General features: G+C 48.1%; 2 protein-coding genes across 12 annotated transcripts in view; one reads left to right on the forward strand and one right to left on the reverse strand.

The window, feature by feature from the left end:
* Positions 1 to 6,339, forward strand: part of EML6 (EMAP like 6) — an 85,473-nt gene extending 79,134 nt beyond the window's left edge. For all 8 annotated transcript variants that reach the window (XM_032684119.1, XM_032684123.1, XM_032684126.1 and 5 more), the window contains 3 exons: positions 49 to 202; positions 430 to 530; positions 5,772 to 6,339. In XM_032684119.1, coding sequence (XP_032540010.1) covers positions 49 to 202; positions 430 to 530; positions 5,772 to 5,796 — 280 coding nt within the window. In that variant the 3' untranslated portion in view covers positions 5,797 to 6,339. The remainder of the gene's footprint in view (positions 1 to 48; positions 203 to 429; positions 531 to 5,771) is intronic.
* A 1,686-nt stretch (positions 6,340 to 8,025) lies between these two features.
* Positions 8,026 to 13,698, reverse strand: part of RTN4 (reticulon 4) — a 40,234-nt gene continuing 34,561 nt past the window's right edge. For all 4 annotated transcript variants that reach the window (XM_032684128.1, XM_032684129.1, XM_032684131.1 and 1 more), the window contains 4 exons: positions 11,268 to 11,337; positions 10,610 to 10,656; positions 9,486 to 9,544; positions 8,026 to 9,081 (listed from right to left, as the gene is read on the reverse strand). In XM_032684128.1, the coding sequence (XP_032540019.1) occupies positions 9,039 to 9,081; positions 9,486 to 9,544; positions 10,610 to 10,656; positions 11,268 to 11,337 (219 nt within the window). In that variant the 3' untranslated portion in view covers positions 8,026 to 9,038. The remainder of the gene's footprint in view (positions 9,082 to 9,485; positions 9,545 to 10,609; positions 10,657 to 11,267; positions 11,338 to 13,698) is intronic.

Below are 13,698 nucleotides of genomic sequence, written 5' to 3' on the forward strand. Positions count from 1 at the left end.
GCAAGTCAGTCTGTGGTCTAATGCTTTTATTTTGCCCTGGTTTTGGAGCATCCTGGGAGATGAAGTCCTTGGGATCTGGCCCCGCAACGCAGACAAGGCAGACGTGAACTGTGCCTGTGTGACCCACGCCGGGCTCAACATCGTCACGGGGGACGACTTCGGGCTCGTGAAGCTCTTTGACTTCCCCTGCACAGAAAAATTTGTGAGTGGCCACTTGATTTTCACCTCTCCAGCTTTTGTTTTTCCCAAACTCCTCAGCACTGGGTTTCCCAGCACCCAAACCACACGGTCCATCGCCGGCAGCTCCCAGGAGAGCCTGGGAAAAGACACGGACTGGGCCATGGACCTGGGATTGCTGCGGGGCCCAGTCTGTCTGTGTCCCCTCCTGGTCTGTCTGTGTCCCCTCTGAGCTGCTGTTCCTGCCCACAGGCCAAACACAAGCGGTACTTTGGGCACTCGGCGCACGTCACCAACATCCGCTTCTCCCACGACGACAAGTATGTGGTGAGCACCGGGGGAGATGACTGCAGGTGAGGCCGGGCTTGGTTTGGAGTTCAGCCAGGGCTGCACTCACACAGAGACACACACACACACACAGACACACACAGAGACACACAAACACACACAGAGACACACACAGAGACACACACACACACACAGACACACACAGACACACACACAGAGACACAGACACACACAGACACACACAGACACACACACACACACAGACACACACAGACACACACACAGAGACACACAGACACACACAGACACACACACAGAGACACACACACACACACAGACACACACACACACAGACACACACACAGAGACACACACACACACACACACAGAGACACACACACACACACACACAGAGACACACACACACACACACACACAGAGACACACACACACACACAGAGACACACACACACAGACACACACACACACACACACAGAGACACACACAGAGACACAGAGACACACAGAGACACACACACACACACAGAGACACATGCACAGAGACACACACACACAGAGACACACACACACACACAGAGACACACACAGAGACACACACATACACACAGAGACACACAGAGACACACACGCACAGAGACACATGCACAGAGACACACACACACAGAGACGCACACACAGAAACACAGACACAGACACGCACAGACAGAGACACACAGAGACACACACACGGAGACACACACCCACAGAGACACACACACAGACACACACACACAGACACTGTACACACACATTCCTAACGTCATCCTAAGAAGACACTAAGAACACGCAGCAACACACTAAGAACATGCAACAACTGCTAAGAACATGCTAAAAACATGCAACACGCTAAGAACACACAACAACACGCTAAGAACAGTCAACACGCTAAGAACACGTTAAGAACATGCTAAAAGCACGTGACAACATGCTAGCAACACTAAGAATATGCAACAACATGCTACGAACACGCAACACACTAAGAACATGCTACGAACACACAAACACGCTAAAACAACGTAACACGCTAAGAACATACAACAACACACTAAGAACATGCAACAACACACTAAGAACATGCAACAACACGCTAAGAACATGCAACAACATGCTAAAAACACGCAACAACATGCTAAGAGCATGCAACTACACGCTAAAGACACGCATCATGCTAAGAACATGCAATTCTGGAAATTTCTGGAAAATTCAGGAAAGGAAATAAAATCTCAGAAAAGTAAATAGCTGGAACGTTCTGGAATTTTCCGGAAGGAAATAAAATTTCAGGAAAGGAAATTTCTGGAAAGTTCTGGAATTTTCCGAAAGGAAATAAAATTACAGAAAAGGAAATTTCTGGAAAGTTCCAGAACTTTCTAGAAATTTCTTTTCCTGAAATTTTATTTCCATTCAGAAAATTCCAGAACTTTCTGGAACTTTCCAGAATTTTCCAGAATTTACCTTTTCTGATATTTTATTTCCTTTCTTGAATTTTCCAGAACTTTCTGGAACTTTCCAGAAATTTCCTTTTCTGAAATTTTATTTCCTTTCAGAAAAATCCAGAACTTTCCGGAACTATCCGGAAATTTCCTTTTCTGAAATTTTATTTCCTTTAGGAAAATTCCAGAAATTTCCAGAACTTTCCGGAACTTTCTGGAACTTTCCAGAAATTTCTTTTTCTGAAATTTTATTTCCTTTCGGAAAATTCCAGAAATTTCTGGAACTTTCCGGAACTTTCCAGAAATTTCCTTTCCTGAAATTTTATTTCCTTTCGGAAAATTCCAGAAATTTCTGGAACTTTCCAGAACTTTCCAGAAATTTCCTTTTCTGAAATTTTATTTCCTATAGGAAAATTCCAGAAATTTCCGGAACTTTCCGGAACTTTCTGGAACTTTCCAGAAATTTCTTTTTCTGAAATTTTATTTCTTTTAGGAAAATTCCAGAAATTTCTGGAACTTTCCGGAACTTTCCAGAACTTTCCAGAAATTTCCTTTTCTGAAATTTTATTTCCTTTAGGAAAATTCCAGAACTTTCCGGAACTTTCTGGAAAATTCCTTTTCTGAAATTTTATTTCCTTTCAGAAAATTCCAGAACTTTCCGGAACTTTCCGGAACTATCCGGAAATTTCCTTTTCTGAAATTTTATTTCCTTTAGGAAAATTCCAGAAATTTCTGGAACTTTCCGGAACTTTCCAGAACTTTCCAGAAATTTCCTTTTCTAAAATTTTATTTCCTTTTGGAAAATTCCAGAACTTTCCGGAACTTTCCGGAAAATTCCTTTTCTGAAATTTTATTTCCTTTCGGAAAATTCCAGAACTTTCTGGAACTTTCCGGAACTTTCCAGAACTTTCCAGAAATTTCCTTTTCTGAAATTTTATTTCCTTTAGGAAAATTCCAGAACTTTCCGGAACTTTCCAGAAAATTCCTTTTCTGAAATTTTATTTCCTTTTGGAAAATTCCAGAACTTTCCGGAACTTTCCGGAAAATTCCTTTTCTGAAATTTTATTTCCTTCGGAAATTTCCAGAACATTCCAGAACTTTCCAGAACTTTCCAGAAATTTCCTTTTCTTAATTTTTTTTTTTTTTTAGGAAAATTCCAGAAATTTCCGGAACTTTCCGGAACTTTTCAGAAATTTCGTTTTCTGAAATTTTATTTCTTTTAGGAAAATTCCAGAAATTTCTGGAACTTTCCAGAACTATCCAGAAATTTCCTTTCCTGAAATTTTATTTGCTTTAGGAGAATTCCAGAAATTTCCGGAACTTTCCGGAACTTACCGGGAATTTCCTTTCCTGAAATTTTATTTCCTTTCAGAAAATTCCAGAACTTTCCAGCTATTTACTTTTCTGAGATTTTATTTCCTTTCCTGAATTTTCCAGAAATTTCCAGAATTGAGTGTTCTTAGCATGATGTGTGTTTTTAGCATGTTGTTGCATGTTCTTAGCATGTTGTTGCGTGTTCTTAGCTTGTTATTGTGTTCTTAGCGTGTTCTTAGCCTGTTGTGTGTTCTTGCGTGTTCTTAGCATGTTGCAAGTTCTTAGCATGTTGTAGCATGTTCTTAGCATGTTGCATGGTTTTAGCGTGTTGTAGCGTGTAGTTGCGTGTTTTTGTGTGTTCTTAGCATTTTTATGCATGTTTTTACTGTGTTGTTGCGTGTTCGCTATTTTTCACATGATTTTCAGATGTTCTTAGCATGACGTTAACATGTTCTTCACATGATGTTAGCATGTTCTTAGCATGACATTAGCATGTTCTTAGCATGAAGTTAGCATGATCTTGGCATGTCATTTGAACATGCTAACGTCATGCTAAGAACATGTGAAAATCATGTGTACAAAAAGGGAATTATTTTTCACGATTTTCACATGTTCTTAGCATGACCTTATCATGTTCTTACCATGATGTTAGCATGTCATTTTTAACATGCTTATGTCATGCTAAGAACATGTGAAAAATCACGCTCACAAAAAGTGAAATTAATATTTTTGGCATGATTTTCAAATGTTCTTATCATGATTTTCATGTGTTCTTAGCATGACATTAGCATGTTCTAAATAACATGCTAAAATCACACCAAGACCAGCATGCTGGAAACCTTAGTTTCACTTTTTCTAAGCATGAATTTCACATGTTCTTAATATGGTGCTAGCATGATTGTAACATGTTTGTGTCCCTGGAACATTCATTTTTAGCATGTTTTTGATCATGTTCTTGGTGTGTGCATATGCTTCACTTTTTTAGCATGTTCTTAGTGTGTTTGTGTGTTTAAGCACGTTCTCGGTGCGTGCTCAGCGTATTGTTAACGTGTGTGTGCTCGCAGACACATCCCACACACACCCCCCACATCCCTCACACCCCCCTCCCACGCACATCCCCCCACACATCCCAGCCCCACACACATCGCCCCCCATACACACCCCACACATCCCATACACGCGTCCCACACAGACACGGTACACGCACATCAGAAACACGTCCCACACACCCCACACACACACACCTCACACACCCACACTACACACATCCCATACACCCGTCACACACATCCCACACATCCCATACACACATCACACACTTCACACATCACACGCACATGTCCTGCACACACACATCCCACACGTCTCACACACATCCCACACACACATCCCACAAACACACATCCCAGCCCCCCACGTCACAAACACACATCACCCCCCACACACGTCACACATTCCACACACACATCCCATACACACGTCACATACGCACGTCATATCCACACACATCCCATACGCGCATCACACACACGCCACACATTCCATACACACATCCCACCCCCCACTCACGTCACAAACACATCACACCTCTCACACATCCCATACACACGTCCAACACACACACATTTCCCCCTCACATCACACAGACACAACCCACACACACACACATCCCACACACGTCACACACATCCCACACGTCAGTCACCCCCACACACGTCCCAGACACATCCCACACACACATCGCATACACACGTCATAAAAACACGTCTCACTCACACACACACATCCCACACAGACATACACGTCCCCCCCATCCCATACACACACATTCCACACACGTCCCACACACACACACACACACAAGTCCCACACACACACACGTCCCGCACACACGTCCCGCACACGCACACGTCCCACACCCGCACACGTCCCACACCCGCACACGTCCCACACACGCACATCTTCCACACACACGTCCCACACACTCACCCCCCCACACACACACACACATCCCACACACATCACACACGCACACACATCCCACATGCACACATGTCACACAGCCAGACGCCTCCCACACACACACACGCATTCCACATACAGACGTTCCACACACATCACACTCCACCCACACTCACCTCCACAGTGGTTTCTTCTCTCCTGGGAAGGATCTGGCAGTTGGGGAGGAGCTCTAGGGTCCAGTCTTTATTTCACCCCCCCAAATAGTCTTATTTCACACACCCCCCCAAATTGTGTTTATTTTACCCCCCTAAACAGTCTTTATTTCACCTCCCCAAATAGTCTTTATTTCACATACACCCCTCAAATTGTCTTTGTTTCACCCCCCCACATAGTCTTTATTTCACCTCCTGAAATAGTCTTTGTTTCACACACCCCCCCCAAATTGTCTTTATTTCACCCTCTCCCACCCTGCCTTTATCCCCCTCTCTCCCGTGTCCCTGGGCTGTGCCCGAGGTTCATTCCCTGCTCTCTCTCCCGCAGTGTGTTCGTGTGGCGGTGCCTGTGAGGAGCCTGTTCCTGCTGCAGGGACCGGGACAGCCAGGAAGGCCCCAGGATGGTGCCCGGGGAGCACCTGCAGAGCACTCACAGCCCCGGGACAGCCCCAGGGCCTGGGAAGGAGGCCTAGGTCTGCAGGGAACCCTTTGGGGCCCTGGGAGGCCAAAGGGGGAACAGTCCACTCATGGAGCTGCTTTGGCCCAGTCCTGTGCTGTTCAAACCAGGGCTGCAAAGGGAGAAAACACTGAGAAAATCCCGGGCCCTTCCCTTCCCAAATTTCAGGCCTGGCCATTTGGGCAGGAGGGGGAGGCTCTGACCACACCCGCTGTTGAATCCACCTGGGGATCCCCAGGAAAGCTGGGAGCCTTTCCCGAGCAGGAGGGGGGCACTCTGCAGCTTTCTGGAATTGGATGAGCAAAGGATCACGGTTTTAAGTCCATTTTGCTTTTAAATACATACATTTGGCTAAATTTCTCTCCATGAAGTGCCTTGGAATACTTTTCCAGCAGTCTGGGTTCCAGCCTTGCCTCTCACCCCCTGCTTTCCACACACGGTGCTACAACTCTGGGCCCAGGAGGGCTGAGCCACCCCCTGCCCCAGCTGGACTGACCCCATCCCTGGGCTCTGCCTGGCCTTTAATACCTCCCCAGGGAATTCCAACAGCATTCCGTGCTGCCAGAGGGACCAGCTGATGGCACTGCCCCTCCTGGGCAGGGGGCACACAGGGTTTGCACACCCGGGCACACTCACCTCCACACCCACACCGAGGCTCATTCCCGCAGAGCTCCTGCCCTCAGCTCTTCCTGGGAAAATGTGCTTTACAGGGAGCTACTTCCACAGGCAGTGGCCAGCCAAAACCTTGGAAAAAGCCCCTAAGGAGCCCTGTTTCCTGTTCTGGAGGGGCTCCCTGGAATGTCCCTGGAGGGCCCTTGGGCTCCTCTCCCCATCCTGCTGCCCCCAGAGCCCCTCGGCCCAGCCCGGGCACTGCGGCAGCTGAACTGAGCCCGGAGCTGCCCCGGGGGGGACTGGGACCACAGACATTCCCAAAAGGAAAGGAAAGTCACTCTCCACTTGTTACAACCTTCTGCCAGAACCAAAACCCCCAGGGATGGTGGACTTGGAAAAAGCAAGTTGAGCTTTTTCCACGGAAACTGTTCAGAAAGGAACAGCAAACGTGGGCAATGTCAAAACTGGCATTTAAGCCACTTAAAATTCCTGGGGTGGAACCACTACCAGATTTTTAAATTACCTTTCTTTGTTAATTAAAATAAATAAAGGCTAAAACAAACCATGTAGACTTACTTACATTTAGTCTTTGCAAAGCAATGCTAAATAGTGCTTTAGTCCCAGTTCAGGACAACAGGGTCTGAGCTCTGGAACCTTCCTGCCAGGCCACTCTGCTGCCACTGCATGGAAAAGTAGCGAAAACATCCCGTTAAAGGAGTGGATTCCTGCTTGTTTGACACACAAAGTGCTTCAGCAACCTCAAAAATCACCTTTTTTACAGCTGAATTTATTAATGCCTTATATGACTGCACAGCAGAGCAGTTGGGCACACACAGAGCAGTCCCTGTGCAGTCTGTTTTTAGGGAAACCTCTGGGATCCAATCCTGTTCTGTCACGTGGTGACATCAGTGAGCTCCTCACTGAGCTCTAATCAATCATCTTTGCCTTCCTTCCACAGTGATTGTATCCCAAATAACTGCAGTTGTGTGGCAGAATTCATTAATTAATTAATCAAGTGATGTGAAAAGTACCTTAAAGCAATAGTGTGTGTCAGGCAAACACAGTCTCTGTTTCTCTGCTCTGGCTTCACGTATGAAGTGTTCCAAGGAACGCTGTATTAAACTGTAAACTAAAACATTAATGCATGAATTTATATTTTCAATGGTCAAGGTGCCATTAAAGGAAAATCTCTGTCTCAAATAAATTTGGATACAAGTTTTCCATGTCCAGTTCTTAAATCCAAATAGCAAGTTGATCTGGAAAGACTCCTGGGACTTGCTTTACAATTCCCTTCCAAGCAGAAAATGGCCCCAAACATTGTGTCAAAACCCAAAGAAACCAAGACCCCTCAGACTTACTGGGAGCTGGAGCTGCCCCACCTGGTTGCAGTGCCGGGAGAGGAGGAGCCGGGAGGAGCCGAGGGACAGGGCTGGCACCGCCTGGAGCCACCCCACCACCTCCCAACAAACACAAAGGGTTAGAGCTGCCTCAGACACCAGATACCCAGGGCACGTTCTGTCTAGAAGCTTTATTGAGACTCGGGGTTCTGGGGGTGGGTTTTTTGCGCTTTTGTTGGTTTTTTACATCTCACAATGCATTCCACAGACTTAGTTCAGTACAGCTCAAACTGCAAGTGTAGAAATGTTCACTTCTCATTTCTTGCATAACAGGACAGGGCTTAAAAGTTTCCAAACAACATTTGCAGCATTAGATACTCGGTCCACAGATTATCAGAGTCTGAGAGCTGGAGAATTATTTGCTCAAGATCAACTACTGTACATTTGTGCAACAAAGTGTGTAGCTGGAATTCTCTGTTACTCTATGTGCAGGTTCTTTGTTCGGGTCTCTGCTGTTGTTTCCAACAGATGCCAGTGTTTACAGAAGACCTTTGAGTTTGTCAGGCTCGAGCTTGGAGCTCGCCCAGGCCTCAGCCAGTTCTCTGAAGTACAAAGCACTGTGGAGCAGCTGAAAGATCTAAGCTTTGTGAAACACATATATATATATATATATTGGCAATTGATAAAACAATAAAATCACAATACAGCTATACTCATACCAAAAAGGCAAGATTTTTCAAAACTTGCTAAACTGGTATATTCTCCTAAAACATCTCATTTTAGAAAATCTGCATCAATCTACACAGACCATACACAGTGCACAGACTGGGAAGTGTTTGTTCTCCTCTGCCCCCCCTGCTCTCCCCTCCGGCCGCAGCACAACTACCTGGGTGAAGCATGTACAGCTCTCAGTCGTGGTATGAGCAGAGCTGCACAGGGGAAGGAAAGATGATTAGTTTAGATCCATACATAGCAGCTTACAATACTTAACATGATGAAACACATGGCAGTCAAAACAGTTATTTTTTTTTTTTCCTCAAACACTGCGTCGCTAAAAAATAAAGATCTGTGAAATTGCACTGCAATGTCAAGGGGTTTGCTATTCCCTGACCCTCCCCGTGGAAATCCAATGAGTATTTTTCCCCCTTAAAAGATGAACTTCCTATTGATAAGTTGCTTCGGGCTTTTTTTATTCAGTTTTGCGCTTCAACCCAGGGATCTTTGCTTGGATCCTGCAAGAGGAAGGAGAAGGAAAAGAACAGCCTTTGAGTAACAAACAGAGAAAAAGTAGGTATAAACATAGTCTCCAAAACAGCAACATGTAAAAAGAACCATCACAACACAACTTTAGAACTCTAAACTCTTCGCTCCCCCCCTCAACTGCACTTGTTGAGAGGCTCAGGTGTCACTAATGGGTGGAAAACCACAGATTTCCATTAGAAATAATAAAGGCTCAATTTAACACCAGCATCAGCAAGAAAGGAGGTGATTTTCTCACCATTCCAGAGTTAAAAAGACCTTTTTCCTCCTGGCACATGCAATGACACATTTGCTGCCCTAGACAGGAGTGGCACACGTACCAGGAACTGTCATCAGCACAAAGGGAAAGCAATGAAACCAAAGCAGAGCAACTCACTTTGCCATGGCATCTTTGACATTCTTGTTCACGAGTCCCAAGTAATGGTCGATTTGGGCCTGGAATTGAAGCAGACACAAGTTAGAGCCCAATTGTCCCAGAGTCCCAGAGAAGCCCTGGGTGCAGTGGGAGCTCAGCTGTGGGGATTTCCCAGTGATCCAGAGCTCCTGTGCCAGTGTTTGCCTCCAGGGATGCCCAGAGTGCAGGGCCCAGCGGGCAAGGCCCCCGTTAAACCCCCCTGGCTCCTGCCTGGTCCAGCCCAGCCAGCTGTGGGTGCCCAGCCAGGGCCCCTCGGGGCTCCCCAGAGCAGCAAAGCTGCTTAGCTGGGCCTGGTAACCAGCTTGAGAGGATTGAGGAGCCGGGCTAAGCCCCACCATCCCTGGCCATCCTCCTGCCCTGGGCTCCAGCTCTCCTTTCACTGCACAGGAGCTCGGAGGACCCCGTGGGGCTCCACCATCTGCTCCAGCCTCCCTTCTCCCAGTGCCAGCCCGGGCTCCGGGGCCCTTGTTTGTGAAAGGGGAGAAGAACGGCTAAGCCAGAGCTGGCTTCCCCCCTCCTGTGCCCTGACCTGCCCAAGACAGTCCTGGCTATAATTTAATCACAGGCATTTGAGTTTGGCTCCTTCTTCCCTCCTCCTTTTACACTGGTGTCTCTCCCCAGGAGCAGCACTGGACTGGGCCAAACAGCTCCCACCTCCTCTTTTTGCCAGGGCTACAAATTCCACAGGGCTTCGGGAAACCAATCCTGAATATCAGCTCCAAAGAGGTTTCTTCGGGAATTGTTTTAGAGGTGCTGCCAGCAGGATTAGCACACCTTGCCTAGTGCTGCTCTAGTCCTGACCAAAGCTGACCAGCACAGAAGGCCTCCAGGTTGATCAGGCCTTTCCCACAACTGTTTGCTGGGAAAACCTCTTCCAGTTCCACCAAAAAGGAGGAGGGAAGCACACACGGTCTGGACTTCAAAATGAACTTGATTTTCTTGGCCCTGGCTCCTGGTTAAAGGCCTATTTTTAAAGGCTTTAAAGATTTTAAAAACCAAAATTAATTCTAGTTTTATTTGTTTCCGGTTCTGCTTCAAAAAAGCTGATTTTATGAGGCATTTAATGAATTCTACTAAACACTCACCTGATGTCTCTCATAAATAACAGGAACACTGAAGAGCGAAATCAAAGCTGGAAAAGAGCACATCAAAGGTATAAGTACTGACAACAGGGATGGTGTTCAGGCAAAACAAAGACTGGTTTCCACCCCTTGACCTGTCTGGCAAAAAGGTACAAGAAATAACTAAGCCCCAGACACAAACTGTTGGTCAGTTAATGAAATAATCCCTATTAAGGAGAGCCTGGGCTGTTCTCCAGGGCTCACTGTACAGTAAGTCTGGTCACAGGTCACTTTTCCACACTGTGGGTTATGCAAATCCTTCCCAAAGGATGCTCAGGCATCACTTGATTCTGACACTGAAGCCAGCCTGCTGTGGGATACAAGGAATAAAACTGCAGTGGGACAGGGCCACAGCAGATCCTGTACCTCCCCAGAGTCCCAGTACAGCCAGGGCAGGCTCACCCTGACAGGGACAAGCACAGCAAATGTGCCTGTAAATACGTCTGGAAAACCAGCAGCCTCCAGACTCAAAATGACCTGTTGTGCAGCGTTACCACAGGCCTAGAAAAAGGCCCCACAGGTAACAGCTAAGGCCACAGGAAGAGGCTCCCAGCGTGGCCCAGAGCTCAGTGCTTCCCCCAGGCAGGAGTGGCAGGAGTTGAAGGGAGCTGGCAGCACTTACCCAGGATCAGCAATGTCAGACCATTGAACAAGGCACCGACATAAGTGAACACCCACATCAACACCGCGAACTGCAAAGGCAAAGAGAGCCCGTGAGCGCGGCCGGGACAGCACAGACCCTGCAAACCCCACTGCAAACCCCAACAGCACACCCCACAGCCTCACAGCCCCCTGCACAGCCCTGGAACTAGAGCGGGGACAGCCTGGTTGCAGGTGCAGGGCACAGGGTTGGAGTCACTGCCCGTGTCCTCTGCCCTCACTGCGCTGCCACTGCCATGGCAGGGACGACGGGCAAACAGCTCCTGCCTCCTGCCCTCCCGAGGGGGCACAGGCCAGGAGAGGCTGAAGGGCTGGTGAGTGACACCGAGCCAGAAAGAAAGCAGGTCACTGCTGTGGGGGACCCTGCAGCCAACTCTGGAGTGTCCACTGTGGCTCCAAACTGCCATCATCACCCTCTGCTCAGCAAGGCTCTCACTGAACCCTCGACTAGACCAGGCAGAGGTTTCTGTCACATCAGAGGAAAGCCTGTCTAGGAGGTAACATGGTAGGCTGGGCTTGATTTACCTTTTTTCCTTAAAAAAGCCCAAAGGTGCTTTGGATATTAAAAGATTTAGGAAAGAGAGGAGTCAACAGTGCCCTAAAATGGAAGCTGGCTCCAAGTCCGAGGCAAGTTCAGAAGCCAAGACACCCCTCGTGCTGACAGACACCTGCAGCCTCACAGTGCCACATTCCAGGCTCCCTATCCAGCCCTGTTCCTCCCCCCTGCTGACAGAGCCCCGGTGGGACATAGGCTCTGCTCCACCAGCTCCACAAAGCTCTGCCCAGGCCCAGCCCCTCTGCCCGTGCCAGGTGGAGTGTCCCAGGCACACCTCTGACCTATCCCAGGGGAGGGGTGCCATGCCAGCTCTATTTCGGGGCAGGATTCCTCCCAAGGAAAATCAGCCAGTTCCATCTAGAGTTGCAGGGCCAGGGAGGAGCTGAGCAGCAGCAGGGCTGGGGGTCACCAACAGTGGCTTTCCCAGAGTTGGTTCCCTCACACAGACCCCCCCAGCCCCTGGGTCAGCCAAGCACAGGGGGGTATTTTCTGTGCAAGGCACCACAGAACCCTGGACAGACACCATGGGAAGGCTGACATGGCACCAGGTGGGAAGAGTTGGGCACAGGGAACAGTCCAAGGTGAGACACCGAGGCAAGGATGGGACAAAGTGCTGGTAGGGAAAATAAAAACCCAGTGAAGGGCGGAGGGTGGGGACCAGGATCCTGCTGACTGGCCTGCAGCCAGGTTACTCTGAACTTATATATCCCAACCTCCAATTTTAGTTTATCTTAAGATGTAAAATACCCAAAGCAAACAAAATCAACAGCCAGAAACAAGATAAGGGCCTGACACTCAACACAAGTTTAACTCCATGACCTTTGAGATGAAATGAAGTTTACTGCAAGAGGTTCATTCACAGCTGATCCCATTCAAAATTCAGGGGAATGAACTGCAAGTGATGCAGCTCTTTATCTGGCAGCACTCTGGGGACATGACAAAGCAGCACAAGGGGCACAAAGTCGACGCCCAGACTGCAGAGTTCCCAGCCCTGCACTGCCACTGAAGGTTTATCAAGAACAAGAAAGCAGCTCTGCCCCACCTGGCTCGTGGCTGACTCAAACCTTGGCCCAGCTCAGCTCTGCAGTGCCAGGGTGAGCCTGGCTGTGCCCTCCCTGCACAGGGCATTTTACTGGAGCAAATAATCCCAGGGCAGAGCCAGCACATGCAGCACATGCCCCCAGTCAAGGGGGGAAAGGCTCCAGCTTTTACTGGGCAAAGAGTCTCCAGGTTTGTGATGGTTCACAAGGATTCTCTTGCAGTGAATTAACCAGCCTCGAGCACCCACAGTGAAGCATCCTGACAGCTATCCATGCTTTGTTCCCCATGGACACAATTCCCAAAGCCTCAGCACCAGCCCAGTCAGCCCAGCAGTGAGGAATACTGCTGACAACTGTGCTCAGGGCAGAAAGTGTGAGTTTACGTAAGCAGAGGGGTAACAGGACATGAATCAATCCCAAAGTCCAACAATTATCAGAATTATCCAACCCTATTAGTGAGCACTGAATTTATGGCTCGAGAAAGAGCAAAATCCAGGAGTTCATGTTGGACTGACTCAGGCTTTGCTTCTCCCAAAGTCTGTCCAGAGCAGCACCAGAGTCTAAGCAGGTTTTGATCCCCTTGCCTTGCTGGGGCTGGGTGGGGCAGGGACCCTGAGCCCAGCCCCACACACACTGCAGTGAGGGGCAGCTCTGGGGAAAGCTGGGGCTACAGAGCCCAGAGCTCAGACCCCCCCTGCCACAGCTCCTCTCCCTGCACTCTTCTGACACCCCAAACAGGATTATATGGACACTCAATCCCACACTTCATCATCAGGTTCCAGGGTTTTTTCCCTTGG

This window comes from Chiroxiphia lanceolata, chromosome 3 (assembly GCF_009829145.1).
Source record: "Chiroxiphia lanceolata isolate bChiLan1 chromosome 3, bChiLan1.pri, whole genome shotgun sequence".
Classification (NCBI taxonomy): domain Eukaryota; kingdom Metazoa; phylum Chordata; class Aves; order Passeriformes; family Pipridae; genus Chiroxiphia; species Chiroxiphia lanceolata.